The 20,183-nt window shown below is 37.9% G+C and overlaps 1 protein-coding gene across 5 annotated transcripts in view; it reads right to left on the bottom strand.

Moving 5' to 3' along the window:
• Nucleotides 1-20,183, bottom strand: part of RP1 (RP1 axonemal microtubule associated) — a 306,195-nt gene that overhangs the window by 243,655 nt on the left and 42,357 nt on the right. For 2 of the 5 annotated variants that reach the window (XM_012463767.3, XM_012463766.3), the window contains 3 exons: nt 12,074-12,700; nt 11,370-11,541; nt 2,479-9,023 (listed from right to left, as the gene is read on the bottom strand). In XM_012463767.3, the coding sequence (XP_012319190.2) occupies nt 3,349-9,023; nt 11,370-11,541; nt 12,074-12,688 (6,462 nt within the window). In that variant the 5' untranslated portion in view covers nt 12,689-12,700 and the 3' untranslated portion in view covers nt 2,479-3,348. Of the gene's footprint in view, nt 1-2,478; nt 9,024-11,369; nt 11,542-12,073; nt 12,701-17,070; nt 17,391-17,443; nt 17,603-20,183 lie in introns of those variants that run through there. The other 3 variants (XM_012463765.3, XM_064384190.1, XM_064384191.1) reach the window with 3 other exon arrangements.

Raw genomic sequence — 20,183 nt, 5'->3', positions numbered from 1 at the left:
CATAAACGGCCACATGACTAAATGTTGAAAATACTACATTTCATATATATATATGCACACAATAAAGCTAAAACACATCTTGATCGGAAGAACACCAACTTTGAAAACCGTATCAAAGGTATTAACACTAATGGCTTTTTAAAGAAAAATAGCTAAAACATGTTCAACACTGTGTGCCAACCTCTGTGCTAAGAATTTTACAAGTATTCTCTCTAGTGATCCTCTCACAACCACCTTATAAGGTAGCTCCTCATAAGGACTTTAATGAGTGCCACAAATATGGAATGTAGTTTTAATACCTCAGTTCACACTCCGAAAAATGAGGCACGTTTTCTGTCACTGAAGAGTTACATTATAATATTTGAAAGTGTCATGTAAAAATTACCCATATCTACTGATCCAATGACTCATTAACTTAGTTTCAAATTGAATTAGGAATTTTGGTGGGTCCCATCCTCCCCAAATTGGGCTTTCCTTGGAATCAACTCTGATGATTCTTGACAGTTGGCATTTTAATCCGAGTACCTCTACTTTTGAACTTTGGCTCCTTGCTACTGATAGTGTATTTAATTCTGAACACTGCTACTTCTTCTGGGTTTAATACTTGGGGGATTCCTGCACAGTTGGACATTCAGCTTCCTTTGAAGCAAAAGCAGACAGCTCAGAGGCTGCCTCAATGCTTAAAGCACTGCCTTTATCCATGCAAGCCTCTCAGAGTGCCTGAACTTTTGGCAGCACATAGCACAGCTGCCATCTGGTGGGCAAGACGTAGTAATTTCACCACTCCACCTTGGGACCAGAGACCCTGAATTAGATATATCTTCCACTGAGTAAGGGAGGCTACACTTCCAAACTCAGCCCTTCAGATTCTTCATCTCTAAAGCAAAAGCTAGGTCTCTATAACATTCTTAAGTTTCCTCTAAAGTTTCACTTACTCTTCTAAATTTTACAATATGACGAGATTTTTTTAAAATACAAATCTTGTAAAAATAAAAACATGCTTTGAATGTTTAAAAGAAAATCATCTTTACAGACATTTTAAGGATGAGTAAAATACTGCTTTCACACAATATAAAAAATCTAAAAAAATAAAATACAAAAAAGTGACTTCTATCCTTCAGCATATTTGCACACCCTTTCTACATGTATGGATCTGAAATTAATAAGAGGTAAAGAAAAACTAAATGCCTTCAAAAGCACTTCTTATCCATTTAATACACATTTATTAGGAACTTACCATGTCCCAAGTACGAAGCTAGCTCCATGAATAAGATGTGGCCCCAGATCTCATAATTCAATGCATGTGAACATGTTCATTTTAAAGAAGAAGTATGATGCACAGTCATGCATTATTAATTGATAGCTGTCACTCCAGCTTCTCCCAATTATTATGCACCAAGGACACTGTTTGGTGTAATAGTATTGCCAAAACTACATATTGCATGCCTTATTTCTTGAAACCTCCAGGTTTTTGTAACTGAGTTCCTCAATCTTCTTAGGTATCTCTATATTTCACACCTTCCAAATTAAAAATAAAAATTACTTCCTTGTCTCCCTGCACTAGGGAATGAGTGCCAATTTTTTTTTAAGTATCTTATTCCTTCTTCCTCACATGAAAACAATAAAAAAGATGTAGTAAGCCCAGCACAGTGGCATGTGCCTGTAATCCCACCTACTTGAGAGGCTGAGGCTGGAGGATCATTTGAGCCCAGGAGTTCAAGACCAGCCTGGGAAACATAGTGAGAATCTGCCATTAAAAAAAAAAAAAAAAATAGTAGTAAAAAAGAGCACTGATTTTCAACCACAAAAAAACTGGGTTCAAATCCTGGCAGGGAGAGTAATAAAGCCACCTTCACACTGCCTTTATGAGGAAGAATTACACACAAAAAAAACCCGGAGTTGTACCATAGTCCCTGGTACACAGTAGGCACAAAATTAAGGTAAATTATTTTCTCCCCTCTATTTTTTCTCTAGAACTTTGCATCCTTTCATTTCACTACAATTTCTCATTGTTTAGTACAGAAACTTACATAACATTATAGCTTCCATGTTTTGATTAAAACAATTTTTTAAGCATACTCTATGTAGAGATAGTCTCCAGCTGACGAAGTAGCAATTTTTAATTTTATGAATTTATGACTCATGCTGAACTGACACCAACATTATTCTTGATGTAACTAATTTACTTACCTTTTGTTCCTCAATGCCAAATTTATGTTATTTTAGCATCTCCATGTGTGGCTCAAAAAACACTGATCATTCTAATTTGAGTCAGTTGCAGACAAAAGACATAGATTTCCAAGTTTTCTAAGACTTGTTTCTGTATCATCATACAGTCATGGAGTGGAAGGAATCTTAAAAGCTTTCCTGGTTAACTCCTGGGCAATATACCACAATTATTCAAAACAATTGATAGATGATAGTCGATAGTCTAGTCTATTTATTTATCCTTTTAGGCAATAATGCTATTTATATCTATTTAAATTTTAAATGTTTTATTAATACAGGTGAACATAGAAAGAAATATGTCATGTTCTTCACAACAATTCTTTTTCAACTTGAAGAGAATTTTTAAGTCACCATTCTTTTTTCTTTTCCAAGTTAAATTATTCCAACTCCTTTAACTTTCCTCCACAGAGCACACCTTAATTTTTTCCCCCTATTTTTTTCTGACTTCTTTGGATTTCCAGACATTTTACTAATGTTTAAAAGATTACAATTTCTAGGAAAAGTACTGGAGAGGTAGCTTAGTGGTGGAGAATCTTTTTCAACTCATGAGAAAATACTAAATCCCGTCATATGGAAATGCTTGCAATTTCATTAGGTATCTGAGGAACTGGACTCAACACGTTTGGCAAAAGAAACAACGAGACTGTTGTGAATATCTTACAATCACATCTTTTATCAAATCAGTAGTTTAAAAGAATAAATGAAGCACTTTGAAGCTATGTCTATTCAATTTATTCACCAATACATTCAATATACATTTTACACCAAGCTAACCACAGTTTTACAAGAGGATATAATTATTGTCCTTAGCACATTTTGATGCCCTAGGCAAAAAAAAAAAAAAAAATCATAGATACAAAAAAAAAATAAGTTCGGAACAAAAGCACATAGAAACTTCCAAAATAAAAGAAGAGAAAATGAGTCTGTAATTGTTGGAAAAACACAGAACAAATAAATTATGAAAGTCAAACTGGTTATCCAAGGGTAAGCTTTCTGGGGTAAAGTTAATTGGAGGAAGTGGGAAATTCTTCAAGATTATCTAGTCCATATTCCTCACTTGTACTTCATCTCATTATGGGAAAAATGTATTAAAAAAGAATGACTGTGCTGATATTGAAATTATAAATCTTCTTGTTCTCTACTGCTTTCGAGATCCGTTAAATTTAATATGTCTTCCTCTTCCCAAATGAAAATATTTTCATCCTCAAACATACCAAGTTCTTCTGAAATATTTCTGTTGCTAATATTTAAGGATGTCTCAACTCGGCAAATATCTAAGAGGCAAGCTTGACCAAGCATTTCAAAGAAGTAATGACTGATATTTTCTCTTACTACTTGGTTGAGATTTGTTCTTGAGCCCTGGAATCTGTTATTTAATAAGTTGTTATTCTCATCGACTGCTTTAAAGATTTCATTTGTCTGACTGCTGAGGTCTTGTGTATTTGAATTCATATTACCCACAACTAACGATGATGTGTGCAAGAAATACATACAAAACCTTTCCTTCAAATCTGGTTGAAATTTCTTTAAATTACCTGCCTCCTGTAACTCCAAGAAGTTAATTATTTTTTGTTTCCTTCTTTTATCCATCAAGTCAAATGTGTTACTGAAATAAAACTCATCAAATATATCACCAGTGACATTATTAATAAAGTTTTTTCTCATACTTGTTTTATTGTTCTCTTCCTTGAACATATTTTTGTCTGTCTGAAGTAAATATGGGTGTATTTTCATCCATAAATAAAAACCCAAGAAATTTTCAATATCAGATTCTTTGCGATATGCAAATCCTCGATCTTCCTCATTCACAGGTTGGATAGTAACAGTTAGGATTGGGCAATGTTGACCACAAAGAGCATACAGTTTATCCAAGGAGTCAGTTTCCTGAAGTGTACCATGAATCATATTACTGCCAGGCAATGGCTGGTTTTTAACAGCATCATCAGAGACAGGGTAGACTTTGTTACCAGCAGACATAAAGGAATGAGTGACAGATGTGCATATTCTTTCTGACTGATGAAGACACTTCTCCTCTGTATGGTGATTTGCTATTCTTTCCTTGCCACAGGTTTCATTGTGAACATCCAGCAAATCCTCATGAAAAGGTTCTGAGTCACTACCATGAGGCATTTTAAAGTAATTGCATTTTAGTTCAAGGGGCTGAGTCAGTTCCTCAAGTTCTGAAGAGGATAATTCATCCATGGTTGGGCCCGGGGCCAAATTACCAAAATGTGAATATGGTACCTCACTTCTGTTATTATCAAGCAGGGTGTCCACTGATGTGGTGTCTGCATTGCCACACATGCCAGGATTTTCATATGACATTCTTAGCAAATGATTTTCTTTCAGGAGCCATTTGCCTTTGTCAATCAGCACTCCTTCCTCTATGTCTGTGAGGACTCTGCTATGATCATTTTGTTTTGTACCAGGTTCTACAATGTCACCCCCATAATAATTGTTCCTCACACCATTAACATCACACTTATCTTGTCCTTCCTCCTGGTATTCCCGCAATATAGGTGAATTACTAGATACCCGTTCAGAAGAGCCAAATGACTGCCCTTCAGAATCATAAAGACTTGCTTTCCTAGTACACTGAAATTCCACAGAATTATAAGGACAAACCTGAGATTTGCGGGTAGACCCAGGAAAAAAAGATGGTTTGATAACATCTGCTTTACCGTAAAGTTTTTCTATTGCCCTTTTAACAAATCCTATGTTGTATTCTTTCTCAAGCTCACCACTGTCATCGGGATCATCACTGGATGTTTTATATGGCTGCTCACTGTCACTGTCAGGTCGATAGTCTGACCAATCAGAAGTCACTGGACTTTTGATGCATTTTTTCAAATCAGGAGAGGACTCTGAATAACTTCCACTTTCCATGCTTTTCACCATCATTTTTACCGTATTAGTTTCTCTTTCATTGGTCTCCTTTTCATTATTTTGCTTAGAATCATAGCAAAAAACTAAAGATGGTGGTGTTGCCAGCCTCTTACTGATTGTTTCATAAATTATACCATTCTTTCTTTCTTTTACCATAATATTCTTACTAGAGATGTCTAGCAATTCTAAAGTTTTGCTAGCCTCTATCTCTTCTTGGATGAATTCCTCAGTGGCTTTCTCTCCTACATTTACCTCTGTATTAAAGATATCAGTGTCCTGGTTTTCTAATTCTTCAAAAGATTCCAATTCTGAAATGTTTCTTTCACTTGATGTCATGCTGCTGGTTACTGAGCCTGGTTCTTCAGAAGTCCTTGGTTCTTCCATATCAAAGGAAGTATATGCATTTTTACCCTGAAACAGGTTTAGTGAACAATTTTTAAAATCATCTGCAGAACTATGTTTCTTATCAAATTCTGCTTCTTCTTCACTTAGGCAAAGACCACAGGGGCTTAAATTACTGACATTTTGATGTGACACCAATGTATTAAAGCCATTTTTATTACACTCAGGGTCTGTCAAAATATTTAGATCTTTCTGAACATCATCCCCTCTTTCTAACTCTTCAGTTGATTCCAAGTTATCAGTATATGTGTTTTCTTTAGAGTTTAAAAAGTCAGTGGCATTGCAGACATCGACAGAAATGCAGGTCTCATCAGTTGGGCAAGCTCCCTCATAGATACAGTTCTCCTTTTGAGCACAAGCCTTATCAGAAAACACAGTATCAGTAAGTGAACAGACCTCTCCTAGGAAACAAGCCTTATTCATGGAGGTCTGATCCACAGTATAACCATCACTAGGAAAAAACGTGTTACTAGGGTTGCATGTCTCTTTTGGAACATAAGCCTTATTTACAGTGCACACCTCACGTGGAGGGTAAGTCAATTCCAAAACACAGACTTCAGGGGCACATGCCTCAATGGCAGAACAGCCTCCATCAAAAGAGGAGATTCCTTGTGTTCTTTCATTTTCATTGCACTTGGGAACACTCTGAATGTTGACTATGGAACAATTTGCAGAAAGATCTATTGGAACCATGTCTTGTTCTTTCTCACTGAGTCCAAAGTGATTTGCGGTAGACTCCACTAAATTGGCAACAGCAGCTTTCAAGTCATCAGCTTCCTCTGTGATGGCTATGTGCTTTAGAACCTCCAATAATGCAAGTGTTTCTGAAGATTTATTGGTAGTCTTGTGAGCATCACCTTGACAGAAGCTATTCATACTTCCCTTTAGGTTTAGCACCAAGAGCCAAGCTAGAAGGAGATTAGTGGATGAATTACATATTGCAGAAGGAAAGGAAACATCTGCAAGTGAACCTGGCATTCGAACAACTCCATTCTGAGTCTTAGGAGTACTAGGAACTGAAGCTTGCAATTGGTGAAGCATCAGGACTGGTAAGAGGTCTTTTGGAGTGTCCTCTTCTATAGGATCTACTTGAATGGCAGCCTCTACACTTTGCCTTTTTTTAGCTAGGTTTATTTCCTGGTAAACAAGATTTATCTCTGGTCCCGATTTTTCAGGAGATATATGACTTTTAGTATTATGATCATTAATAGCTGACTGTGACGAAGTACAGTGTTCATGCAGGGAAACCAAATAAGCATCATTCAGAGATCCAACCTGTGTCTCATAGAGATCTTCACCAGTATCACTGGCAATAAAAGACTTATCTCCCTCTTTACATAGATTATCTCCTGTCAAACTGGCAATTTTAGTTATGTGCTTATTACTTTCCATAACAAAATTATTTATTTTTCCAGAACTTGTATGGGGATCATTCCCTGAAAAACTATTGTTACAATTTACCACACTTATTTCATTTTTGCATACTGGAACTGATTTTATAGGTTTTAAAGTTGGATATGGATTTATGTTATGCAACCAATTCTGTATATAATTTTGAACCGAATGATGAGCAATATCCTGAGGAAAATCAGGTTTTTTCAAAGAAGCTAAGGAATTTGCCCTGGTTGCAGCATGTTGTTTACTTAAAATAGCACTTGCTTTCAATTTATCCCCTTTTTGTTTTTTCTGGCTTTTTAAAGTTACGTGTGAATCAGTAACTTTTGAAACTAAACTCTTCTTTGCCATTCCTCTCAAATACCCAGATGCCACTTCTGCTTGAGATTGTGGTCCATAAAAACGTTTGGGTTTTTGTTCAAGGAGGTTAAATACATGAAATAAACTTTTATTTTCACAAGTACTTTTGCTATATTTAGATTCATTGTGAGGAAACACTTTATCTCCTTGACCGACTTCTCTTTTTTTAGGTGTTCCTAAGCTTATTTTCTTTAGTGGTCTAGATTTTCTTTTGGTTAAAAGTCCTTGAACCTTGGAATTCTGAGTAGTATTTAATTTATTTCTATGGAAATTCTTGGAAATCATGGGACTGAGATTGCTTTTGGAACAAAAAGTATTTGATTCAATTACAGTCTCACTTGTCTGGAGGTCTTCCTCACAAAGTATCCCTCCTTTAAGGGGACTGTCTGAATCTTGCAATATCATTTCCCTTATAATTCTACCTCCTGCGTTTATTCTCTCATTCTTATTAAGAATTCCTGTGGCTGCAAGCTGTCCATCTTGATATCTGGAATTTATTGTTTGCTGTCGAGATTTCTTCTTCTTTTTGCTGGCAACAGAGGACAAAATCTTCTTTTCAGTTTTTGGAAGTTTTGTTAAACCACATTGTGCAAATTCATTAATTAGTCTGTCAATTCTTGCAGTGACAGTAGAGGATGCTACTGAAGCTGGAGCCTCAGAAATATTTTTGTCAGCTCTAGAGTTGTTACTTGAAAAATGGGTTGCATCTGCTGAAACAGGACTGAACCTGTCACTAGTGTTACCATAAGTTTTTAAGTTTTTGATACCAGTTTTGTTCTCCGATACTACACTATCAACTACATCTTCCTCCACAATTGAGTTATTTGATATAGTTGATGGCAAACCATTATTATGGGACATCTCTAACATCTTCTGACTTGTAATTTCTATGACACCAGCACTTATTGCACTTGACTTAAGCAGTCTGTTTTCCTTTTTTCTTTCTAACGATGACTCCTCCATCTGATCATTGTTATTGATCTGAACAAGTACTGGTTTGTTAGATACTGATGACATTTTACTGCAAGAATGTGTAAACATGTGATACTCAGATTTGTTTTCCCCACTTTCCCTTTCTTCACTATAGGAAAACTGTCCAATCATTTTCTCTTGAACCTCAGTTTCAGACACTAATGTCACACTGCCTATCATAGATTTCTTTTGTCTCACTCTTCTTAATCCAGGTGTAGGGGGCCTATAAAAACGATGCTTTGCTTGATCCTGAGTTCCCTGGATGATATCTGTGTCCACAGTAGCATTCTCCCAACTAGCAGAACTGCAAGTTTCAGCCGCTTGATCTGTCATTTGAATGTCTATCTCCTCTGCCAAACTGCCCTCTTGATTACTGCTTCGCTCTGTAGGTGACACATCTGCAGAGAATGAACATGCTGCAAGCTTTAAACCAGATGATCGACTTTCTGTTCTTCCTGGAAAACTCATCTCACTCTTTTCATCATTATTAGAAGGACCAGTTTTACTGACAGTAGTTGTCCATTTTATGGTTTCCTCCTCTTTTATCCTGAATCGAACTTTCATCTCAACTGTCATAGTGCCATCTTGATTAAAAATAATTGATTTCTCAATATCATCTTCAGAAGGATATATTGGTAAATTCTGAGAATCATTTTTTTCTAAGGCCAAGTAATTTTCAGGAACAAAAGAATAGTCTAAGTAGCAATCATTATTATGTGTTTTCTCAGAAGAAACAGAATAAATCTGGGACCTTGAGCTTGAAGACACGTGTGTGCTTACTTTAAAGATTTTAAGAGTAAAAGGTGCCCACATCAAAATATAATATGAAAGGCAGAGAAATTAGAAACATCCAAAGGAAGAGGCAGCAAAGAAAAAAAAGAAAAAGGAAAATAATTAGTATGAGAAACAGCATATTTTCTGTATTTCATAATAAAATATTACTGATATGTTTCTAAGCTCTAAGTTTGGTTTTTCTTTGTTTTGTTTTGTTTTTTTGAGACAGAGTCTTGCTCTCTCGCCAGGCTGGAGTGCAGTGGTGTGATCTCGGTTCATGCAACCTCTGCTTCTCAGGTTCAAGCAATTCTCCTACCTCAGCCTCCCAAGTAGCTAGGACTACAGGTGCACACCACCATGCCCAGCTAATTTTTTTTGTATTTTTAGTAGAGATGGAATTTTGCCATGTTGGCCAAGATGTTTTTTATCTCCTGACCTTGTGATCTACCTGCCTCAGCTTCCCAAAGTGCTAGGATTACAGGAGTGAGTTACCATGCCCGACCTATGTATTTTCCCAATAGTTATTTGAGAAAACCTACTGTAATAGTGGTACATATCTTCAAACCACTCTTTAGAAGAGATCTCTAATTCTACTTCACCTTCAATGAGGAGGTTCAGAGAATTTTAATGTTAAAAAGTTCAATAAGGTAATTTTAATTTTAAAAATGTATAAAGTAAAAACTGCTAAGAATTCTATCAAAGATAAAAGTATTTTGTGGGTTTTCATTTTGTTGTTTTGTTTACCAATACCAAAATTGGACTCTGACCAAGTACCACTTACCTATTCAAACAAGGCAAGCAACTATTTATGATGGTATTCATCTTCCCACCTACACATATCAAAAGAGATATCTATAGCTTTATGAAAGCAGAAACTTTTTATAATTAACACTGAATTAATCAAGTAGTAATTATTAATTTAGCATACACTTTGTATAATCATTGCAGCTGACTTAATATAGGACACAAGAGAGAACAGAGCTAGACATAGTAACGTGTGTCTTCACCATTAACCTTGGTACTTTTGCTTCTTAAATTCGATCCAAATGCCTGAGCCAGGTGCAGTGGCTCACGCCTGTAATCCCAGCACTTTTGGGAGGCTGAGGCAGGTGATTGCTTGAGCCCAGGAGTTCAAGACCAGCCTGGGTAACACAGTGAGACTCTGTCTCAAAAAAAAAAAAATTCTATTAGCAAGTCTATATAGATTTGCATACTTGCCATCAGGTAAGCTCCTTTAAAGTTACAGAGTATAAACCCAGAAATATTTTTTCTTATTTTGTATGTGTTTTTACGTAAATTGTAAATCTAAGTGTCTCACTCAAGTTTTTGAAGCAAAACTTAACGAATCCCTCAGATTCCCTGTAATCATCAAAAACCATACTCAGCAACCTGTATCAGTCATAATAGAACCATTTTAGTAAACAGTGCTACCATATTTATAACATGTATGTGGCAATCTAATGCTTACAAAATAGAAGCATTAATAATTATCAATTGAATATATCTACGAAATAATTAAACAACAATAAATAATGGATGAGTTTCACCCACAATAGCAGTAAGCAGAGAGTATACTACTACTTAAAATACATACTATCCAAGTCTAAAGAGATAAAAACTTAAATTTAAGTATAAAAAACAATCAGTACTTTAGCAAAGAGCTAGTTTCCCTGAAAATACTGAGTACAATGAATAATGAGATTAGCCATGCTGCAGAGGCAATTTACAGCTTATCCCACATCCTTGGGCCTGAAGAGGCCCTCTTCCTTCCCTATCCAAAGGATAATGCTACACTGTGCAGCAGATCCTACAGAATTATCAAACTACATTACGTTAACCAGCATGAATTGGTTGCATGAACCTTTTTTTTTTAATAAATAAAAAGTAGATCTAAGGACCTGTGATTTTTATAAGAATAACTTCAGAAGGCAGAGCACATAGCATAGATTTGAAAAAATACAATCTGCTAATCTGCTGAGGTCAGCTATGAACGCTGCATAGTACTATTTAGAGAAAATTCTTCAACTACCAGAAAAGAAACTTACACAGATTCCACTCTAAAGCAAGAAATGCTGGCATTTTAATTTTTTTAACTAGGTATTTTATGCAAAAAAGCACACATAATCAATTTAAACAGATATATAATTGATTTGGAAAAGTCTAAAAAATAGATAATTTCTATGACTCTTTCGAACTATAAATATAACTAATTTCAGTTAGGAATGTTTTTAAATCTTCTTTTCACTTCTGTAGTGAAAGAAACTGGACATTTAAACACAGATTTTTGCTGTCCTTGAGGCAAAAAAATCTCAGGGCTAAAAATATGGGCTATATATTAGTAAGTGACTTACTCTTTCTGCTTTCTGACTTTGCATTTCCCTTGGGGTACACACGGTGAGAGATCCCTGGTAATCTAGCAGGAAGTAAGTACTTTTGGATGTCATAATTTCCTGGTTTAAATGGCTCCCTTCCTGCTGCCACCACAGCTCCAGAGCCCAGGATCACTGCCTGGAGGCTGAGAACCTAAAAGAGACCAGAGTCATTATCCTGAGATGAGCACATATTGTTCTAAGTGGTAATTTTATAACTTTGATGGAATCAAATCAACAACCTCCTAGGCTTGAAAGACATCACCACCAAGCATCTTCTTAGGCACCAGTGGTGTATACAAAATAAGCAGAAATACCAAAAGTCAAGGTGGGGTGGAAGGGTCAGTTACCTCCCAGCAGGGATCCCAGGAAAATGCCTCCTCTATGAAACTACTACTCTTCGCCACTCCTTTCCTGAAAATATCGTCAAGATTGGATTCCACGCGAAAACATTATGTAACTCAGTGCTCAGGGAAGACAGAAAGAGGTAGGCAGTGTGAGGTAAAGATGAGATTCCAGTCAGATTCTGACAAAGGAACAAAGGCGGCATCGGCGCACACGCACTCACATACACAGGCAGGGAGGAAGGCGGACTTCCATCCCCGGGACCATTTATACCCCACACAAACCCCATTAGTAGGATGCCCAAAATGAGCTCAAGCTCCAGGAGCCTCCAGAACGCTCACCCTCCTTCCGTCCGGGGCGTACAGCTTGACCACCGGGCGCTGCATGACCTCCGTCAGGTGCTGCAGAAATGCCTCAAAGCTCTGGGTGACCTTTCTGCTCAGCAGAACCGCACGCCTAGTCTTCGGGTCACCATTCCTGAAGACCACAAGCCTCCGTGGGGCGCGGGGCATGCCGGGAGCAGCGACGGCAATAGAGTGAGGCGGCGCATGCGTGCTGATGGCCCGGCTGCTGAGCCAGGGCCGTGGGCGCCGACGGGCCTTGTCCAGGTCCACAGGCTGCACCTTCCTGCCGTGGGAACACAGGTACGACTCTCCATCCTCCAGTTCCTCCAAGCGCGTGATGCTGTGCCTGCCCCGAGGGGTGCTGATGTTCCTCACTCCAAAAGGTAGGGGCACCTTCCTGGACAAGTTATCCAGCAGAGCATCAAAGGACTTAAAGGAGCGAGGGTTGACCACCACCCTGACCCCGCCGAATTGGGGGTCTCCGCTTTTGTAGAAACTGATCCGTTTGGCCACGACGGGATGAGTGAGGCTCAAATGGCGAGGGGAGGGAACTTGACCTTCAGAAGAAGTAGGATGAATCATGGAAAAACCAGTAGAAGGGGTATCACTCATTTTGGCTGAGACCTAGAGAAAAAAGAAAATTTTTCATCTCCAGAATCACAGCAGCATAGCGAATATGTGGTAATACTAATGCATGCTAAATATAGTAGCAGACATCCAGAATATTCCTAGAAGTTTATTCTTTCATTTGTCTATTCATTCATTAGACCTGTCAATTTTGAGAGATAATTTTAAGGGACTTATAATAAAAAGAAATAAACAGTTAAATAAGGGCATTTATAATTTAAAAGTTAAAAATAACCTAAACACACTAATAAGGGCCTAGATAAATAAATTATCACATATGCACCCACGCAATGGAAAACTATGCAACCATTAAACATGACCTTATAGATGCATCTTTTGGCATCGAAAGATGGTCATGACATATTACTAAGTGAATAAAAGCAGTTTGCAAAACATTCTATGTCATTGATTTAAATACAGTCACATCATTTAACAACAAGGATAAGTTCTGAGAAATGCATTGTTAGGTGATTTCATCATTGTGTGAACATCATAGAGTGTATTTACAGAAACAGATTGTATAGCCTACTACACACCCAGGCTTTGTGGTATAACTTACTGCTCCTAGGCTAAAAATCTGTGCAGCATGTTACTGTTTGAATACTGTAGACATTGTAACACAGCAGTATTTGTGTATCTAAACATAGAAAAGATACAGTCAAAATACGGCATTATAGTCTTATGGGGCCAATAGTGTTATGTGGCATATGACTGAATTATATGATTTGGGGAAAAGTCCAGAAATATATACAGCCCTGTGTTGATGTGGCTATCTCTGGATTGCAGAACTCTGGATAATATTCATGTTTTTCATACATTCCTCAACATTGCGAACCTTTAAAATTAGCAGGTATTATTGCACAATTTAAAAAACAACAGAGACACAAATCAGAAACCATCCACTGAGAAAAGAGAGTTTTGGAATTCATCGATTTAGTCCTTCAAATCCTGACAATACAGAAATAAAGGAGAAACAGGAAATGTTTTTTAAAGTTCAAATTGTCTAGAGGAAAATGTACCTGACATTTCTAGAAGGAATGTGTCACACAGAACCTTCAGTAAGACCTATCTTACGATACTATCAGATCTTTCCACTGCAGATTGCGGAAAATGCAGGCTAATCATCTCACACATCATTTATCTAAATTTGGGAAACACTGCACTAAACAAAAATGTTCTTTGAATGAATGACAGCATTGCTATGGGCTGCTAAAACTCATGCAGTCTGGTTACTGGTCCCACTAGTAGTTCTAAAGTTAAAACTTCAGGAGACAATTCAAGCAGAGTAGTTTTCAGCAAAGCACTAAGGTTTTCCTTTTCCACTTCTCCAATGAAACCGGAGTTTGATTGACAAATGAACAGTAAGTGGATGGATTTATCTGGGTCTGGCCTTGTTTTCATTTGTGGCATTTTGTGGCTGTTTTCTATTATTTGAAATAATTTTAATTATTAGTGCCTTTTGACACAATAAGAAAGTCCTGCAGCCTTGAAGACAAATTAAACAAACAAAATGAACGTAATTGGTAATATAGAGACGGAAAAAGGCATGTTTATCATTGTATACCAGCTATAAATCTGGCCCAAATCATCTACTTAAATGTTTGCAAGCTGTTATCCAAGATTCTTCATATATCTCCAATCTGATTTGCAAATCTTATTTAAATGTAACTTAGAAAATAAATTTGAAGATCAGCCTAGAAATTAGATATCTTCCCTTCCTTCTTCCTCAGAGGTTTAAAGTAATTATAATACTTAAGACAAAAAAAAAAAAAAAAAAAAAGCAGCTGTAGCAGACATGTGTATCAGGAGCCGGGGAATCCAGCTTCATAATGGAGTCAGCAAAACTGCAACCTCTTCTCATCCTCATCTGGTCAACTGTGGTCTGACCTTGGGCAGGCTGCTTAATCACCATGGCTTCAGCAACGATGAGAAGGATGAGTTCCTTCAGTATTTAAATAAGACTTTAGGCTGGGCATGGTAGCTCATGCCTGTTATTCCAGCACTTTGGGAGGCCGAGGCAGGCAGATCACATGAGGTCAGGAGTTGAAGACCAGCCTGGCTAACATGGTGAAACCTCGTCTCTACTAAAAATACAAATTAGCCAAGCATGGTGGTGTGTGCCTGTAGTCCCAGCTACTCTACTTGGAGGCTGAGGCAGGAGAATCTCTTCAATGTGGGAGGCAGAGAATGCAGTGAACCGAGATCACGCCACTGCCCACCCAACCTGGGTGACAGAGTGAGACTCTGTTTCAAGAAAAATAAAACAAAACAAAACAAAAATGAATAAGACTTTAGAACTCTTTGCCTTCAATTGTATTTTGGTTGATTTACTTATATGTTTATTTGAAAATATTGTACATGAGACACATTTCTCACCTAATTTTGGAAAACGACTTTTTTTTTTTGGTGTAGGTGCATCATGAGGCTCTTAATGTCACTTGTTTAATGCCTGAATCTCACTATTTGGAGAGCTGGTAACCTAGTGATCACTTTGGAAACACAATATGCTAAGCCAATATACTAAGATTTTTGTGGGTAGTTTTGTTTGTCAGTTTTGGCTAAAGAGAAAGATTCTGTGCTGGGGCTGGGAGGGAAAACATGGAAGATAAAGACAATAGGAGGAAAGAGGCAGCTGCCATTGTCCCTATCCCACTGCTACCCAGCCCTGAGCATTGGTTTTGAGCCCAGTGCATGAAGGGCAGGTGCTGAAGGTACTGTGACCTGGGAAGATGCCAGGTCCCCACCAGTGGAGGAGCATTTGCAGAGTAAATGCTTCCAACAGGGTGGTTGCCAGGCACCTTGTTGGGTCTGCTGTAGTGAAAAAACAAAAATACAAGTTCACATCATCTTCATAGTGTGTGAGAGAATCAATCGCTGGGAACTCCTAGAAGTCACTGGGGGAACTTTTAGGTAGAGAGTTGAGATTCTGCATACTTGTGGGTGAGTCTTAAGAGCCTATGATAAGGGGGATCTTGTGTGTAAAGCCCCGAACATGATAAAGATTAGGCATTATCATTGAATAAAAGGATTTATATTCATTGAATGAGCAATGTCATCATTTGGAAAGACGGTGCAAACCAAAGTTTCTGAAGGAAAGTGAATTCATTTCTGAACGAAGTGAATCAGCCTTTGCCCTATCTTAATAATGTGCATTTCCTACAGAGTCCATGGGAAGTTCACAGAGTAACTCAATAGCTCAATTGAAGAAGAGGAAGAGTTGTGGTACCAAGAGAATATTAAGGAGGGATGTCTAATACAGCCTGAGGGATTGAGGGTAGGAGTGAGAAGACGGCAATTTCCAGAAGAAAGCCTGGTGTAAAGTTGAGATGCCAGAGGCAAAGAGTGGTAGAGATGCCCTCCAGGAAGAAGGCAGAGGTGGTACGGCATTTACCTGGTGCACATGAGCAAGACTACCAAAGTGTTCATTAAGTTTTGACAGTAGAGTGCCCACTTTTGTGAAACAGAGCTACCAGCCTTTCGTAACTTTTTTGAGTTCTCCTATGTTAGCCGTGCTCCATTCTTAATCAGTTCTAAAAACTAATCAGAATTTGGATGGAAATGTAGCAATGTATCCTTACATACATTTTCAATAATAAGGTTTATCTTACGCCCTCTAAAGTTGGAATAAGGCAGTAATATACTTAAGGGCTACCTAGGGAACAAACAAACTAAGCAGCATAAAATGGTTTAATTCTCCCAGAAGCTTAGGCTGAAGAAGTGGAGGTGGGAAGAGGTAACTGTAGAATCTTGAAGCCCTCCACTTTCCTCGCCATTGACTTCCCTATGGATAGCAAGGAGGCTAGTTTACAAAAACTCTTTGCCTTAAAATCCGCTTCTAATGACGTGACAGCTTGCTACTAACATCGTCTCTTCTTCTCTGCAGAGCCTCCTTATTGCCTAAAGTTAGACCGTGGAGCTATCATGCATACTTTCATTGCTCTTTAATATTAAGCAGATTTTTTAACACCCTTAGGCTCAACTGTGGCTAGGCTTATCTGTGGCATCATTAGTTTCAATCAAACCCCACTTAAATCAATCATTTACAGCTGTGCTGCTCAAAACTAAATAGCTGCCTCTAGCAAGAGGGCTGTGTCTTCACTCTCCCACTCACTTGACAAAACGTGACAGATTTACATGCGTCATTTCACTAATTACATTTTAAGTTTAATTTTCTACCACATAATGTAAATTTAGACGTCACAAATAATGAAGTAGAAAAAATGGAAAATTGATAAATACAGAATATACAGAATGTTCATTCTTTTGACAATTCAGAGACTCGATGTTGCAAGAAAAATTAGTTCGTTTCAGACATTCATAAGCCTAGAGGGTAGAGCTGGGAGAAGAGATTCAAAAAGGAAAAATACCAGTTATTCACTGTGGTAGCCACAGTATTGTTGAATTGCAAGCAGCTGCCTTCTTCTTTAATGTATTGCCCAGAAGTCTATAAGAAACATATAGTACTTTTATTGTGAGAAAAAAAGTAAACATTACTCATTTGAATAAACTAGAATTATTTGATTTCCTGATACTGAAGTTCCATTCTACTTCAATATCAGCATACTGTGAAGGTTGCTGGCATATTTAGGTAAAAGATAATTATTAGTAGCATTTATTCTTTTTCTAACAGTTAAACACAGAACACAGATATATAATCTAGGTATAACATGGAAAACAAAATACAACTAGCAAAACAGAGAATATTTTCAAAAGAAAGATTTCAAATAATTTTGTACTTACCAGGACTTGAAACTTCCCTTATTAAGAAAAGAAAAAGATGTTTAAGTTTTTAAATTGCTCAAATAAATGTCACTGGATATGTAACCTCATTTCGTGCAAAGAAACTAACGTCTTTGGATTTATTCTCAATATGTCCAGCAAGGGATTGAGTATAGCCAATTAATTTAATCCACAGTGATGCTAATCACCAGAGAGTGCTCGCCTTAAGGAGACCACAGCCAGAAACAAGCCAGTTCCTAGCATGCTCTGCAGTTCTGAAATCTTCCTTACAAAGGTTTCCCTTCCATCCTCTTTCTTGCCTAGTGTTCTTCTCCAGAAAAAATACTTCACCAATACGCAAGCATGTGTCTCCCAGACAACTTTTAACCCTCATTTATTTGTGTTAAAGAGACAAAGTTGTTATGGTGCAGCTAAAAATGAAATTGTTTGACATTTTTCTCATTCTGATAAGTTCCTAAGCCAGTACTTGCTCCTGGTAATCATTAAAAAAGAAAAGAACGAGGCCTTTTGTTTTATTTAGGCATTCTTGCTTATTACCTCATTGGTGTACTTCTGAAATGACTGTGAGTGTACACAATTTGGTGACTCAGCATAACACAGGACAAACAGCAGAAGCAGCATACAATGAAATGCTATGATTTCATACTACTGCATACTCAGCACACTTCCACTGCTTCCCTTACTCATAGTCGGGTTTGAACATGTTTCAGGACTTTGTCACACATGAAGTCTCCAGATGGCACCTGATCCTTCTCACGACTACCTGTGGTCTAATCGGACTTTAAAAGACGCTTCATCTAATCGGGTTTCCTACTGGGCTTCCTGCCTCAGCTCTGAACAACAAAAACAAGGTAAGGGGTCCTCTGGGGAAACAAGACCAGGTTCAAGCATGTGCGCCACAATGTTTTCCCACACCAATCACAAAGGAAAAAAGATCATGAAACTGCACACTTTGCCTCATAAATACTGACATTGTTACAGGCCACCTATGAGAGAGAAGTGGAGAGAGGAGTAGGGAGGAATGGGAAGAAAGAGCAAGAGTGAGGTGTAGATAAGAGAAACTATAGTGTCTTCTTTGATACAAACCTTCATTTATAATTATGACTGTCTACACAAGACATGGCTATTAAATCAGTAAGGAAATTTGTGTTTACAGGTAGAAATAGGCATGATGGTAGCAATAGGCATGAATTATATCATTACCAGCTCCAAATTGAAGGACAAATTAAAAAAGGTTGGAGTCAGATGTAATCTGCCCTTAAATAGGCTAAGGACTAATGTAGCTTTTCTCTTGATTTTCTCTTGAATTCTATAATCTATGTCTGATAAACAATTCACATTGATCAGTTCTATTTTGATACTGAAGGAATTTCAATTAAAGGGATCCTTTGGGGGAACTTTTAGGAAAAGTAACATTTCTTACACATAGGACAGCACAAAATGGGCTCTCCTTTTCTGAGCATCTCCCATAGTATACGTTCCACTCCCACAACTCCAATTGAGGACAGAGAGCAGGTACCCCTGTTATCCAGTTGAGCCACCATGCCCTCTCCTTGTTATCACTTGTCTCTGGCACATGTCAATGTGTATCTAAACCATCGCTTCCCAGGCTTGAAGGTGCACATGAATTTCCTGGGGTCTTGCTGCAGTGATTGGCTCAGTAGGCCTGAGGAACAAGCAAAGGAGTTTATGAGGAAAAGTTTCATCAACAGAGTAGTGTTCTGGAAGCCAAAGGAAAGAATGTTTCAAAAGGAGCTAGTGACGAACTGTGTCAAATGGTACTCATATTTAAATAAGAGGAGTTTTGAGAACTAAGCATGGGCTTTAGCAATGTGGCATTTATCTGTAACCTCAACAAGAACTTTTTTGTAGAACAGTAGGGATAAAATCCTCATTGGACATAGAGGCAAGAGAAAACTAGAAGGAGAGAGATTGGAGTCAGCATGTGGAGATAAATTTTTTGTTAGATTTCATTCTGTCCGTTTGTTTTTCCATATTTAAAATCAGTTAGAGTTTGAGGTATAGTATGTGTGTATGCTGATAGGAATGATCCAGTCAAAATGAAAGATTTAATGCTGCAGGTAAGAGCAGGGAGAATTCTTAGAGCCACATCCTTGAGTGCATAACAAGGAGATGGGATATAATGCACAACAGAGGTGTATGTCTCAGCAGGGATTACAGAGAAGGCCACGTCCAGTAGCAGAAAGATAGGCAGTGATACTGGTGAAGGTGACCTTCCTTTCTGACTGCTTCTCCATCTCAGCAACCTAGGATATGAAGCCATCCACTGAGGGTGTGAATGAGGGGGAGGTGGTGTTATTAATCTAATGAGACTGGAGAAGCTGTGGAATAGTTACCCAGTGGAATGAAAGGGGGATTGGAAGAGGAGGTATAGTAGCCCTGTGGGGAGCACTGAGAACCTGCTATAGGTTAGCAACCATAAATATATTTTGTCTTATATTGTTTTCTCTTTTTGTTGTTTTTTTTTTTAAGACAAGGTTTTGCTCTGTTACCCAGGCTGGAGCACAGAGGCACTGTTATGGCTCACTGCAGCCTTGAACTCCCAGGCTCAAGTTCTGGGAGGTTGGTTCTCCAGCCTCAGCTTCTGAGTAGCTGGGACTACCACATACAGCTAATTTTTTATTTTTTGTAGAGACTGGGTCTCACTCTGTTTCCCTGACTGGTCTAGAACTCCTGGGCTCAAACAATCCTCCTGTCTTGGCCTTCCACACAAATGTAA

This window comes from Aotus nancymaae, unplaced genomic scaffold (genome assembly GCF_030222135.1).
Source record: "Aotus nancymaae isolate 86718 unplaced genomic scaffold, 86718_ANA_hifiasm-v0.15.2.pri h1tg000036l, whole genome shotgun sequence".
Lineage (NCBI taxonomy): Eukaryota > Metazoa > Chordata > Mammalia > Primates > Aotidae > Aotus > Aotus nancymaae.
The sequence above is the reverse complement of the archived record's forward strand: the minus strand, read 5'-3'. Positions and strand labels throughout refer to the sequence as shown.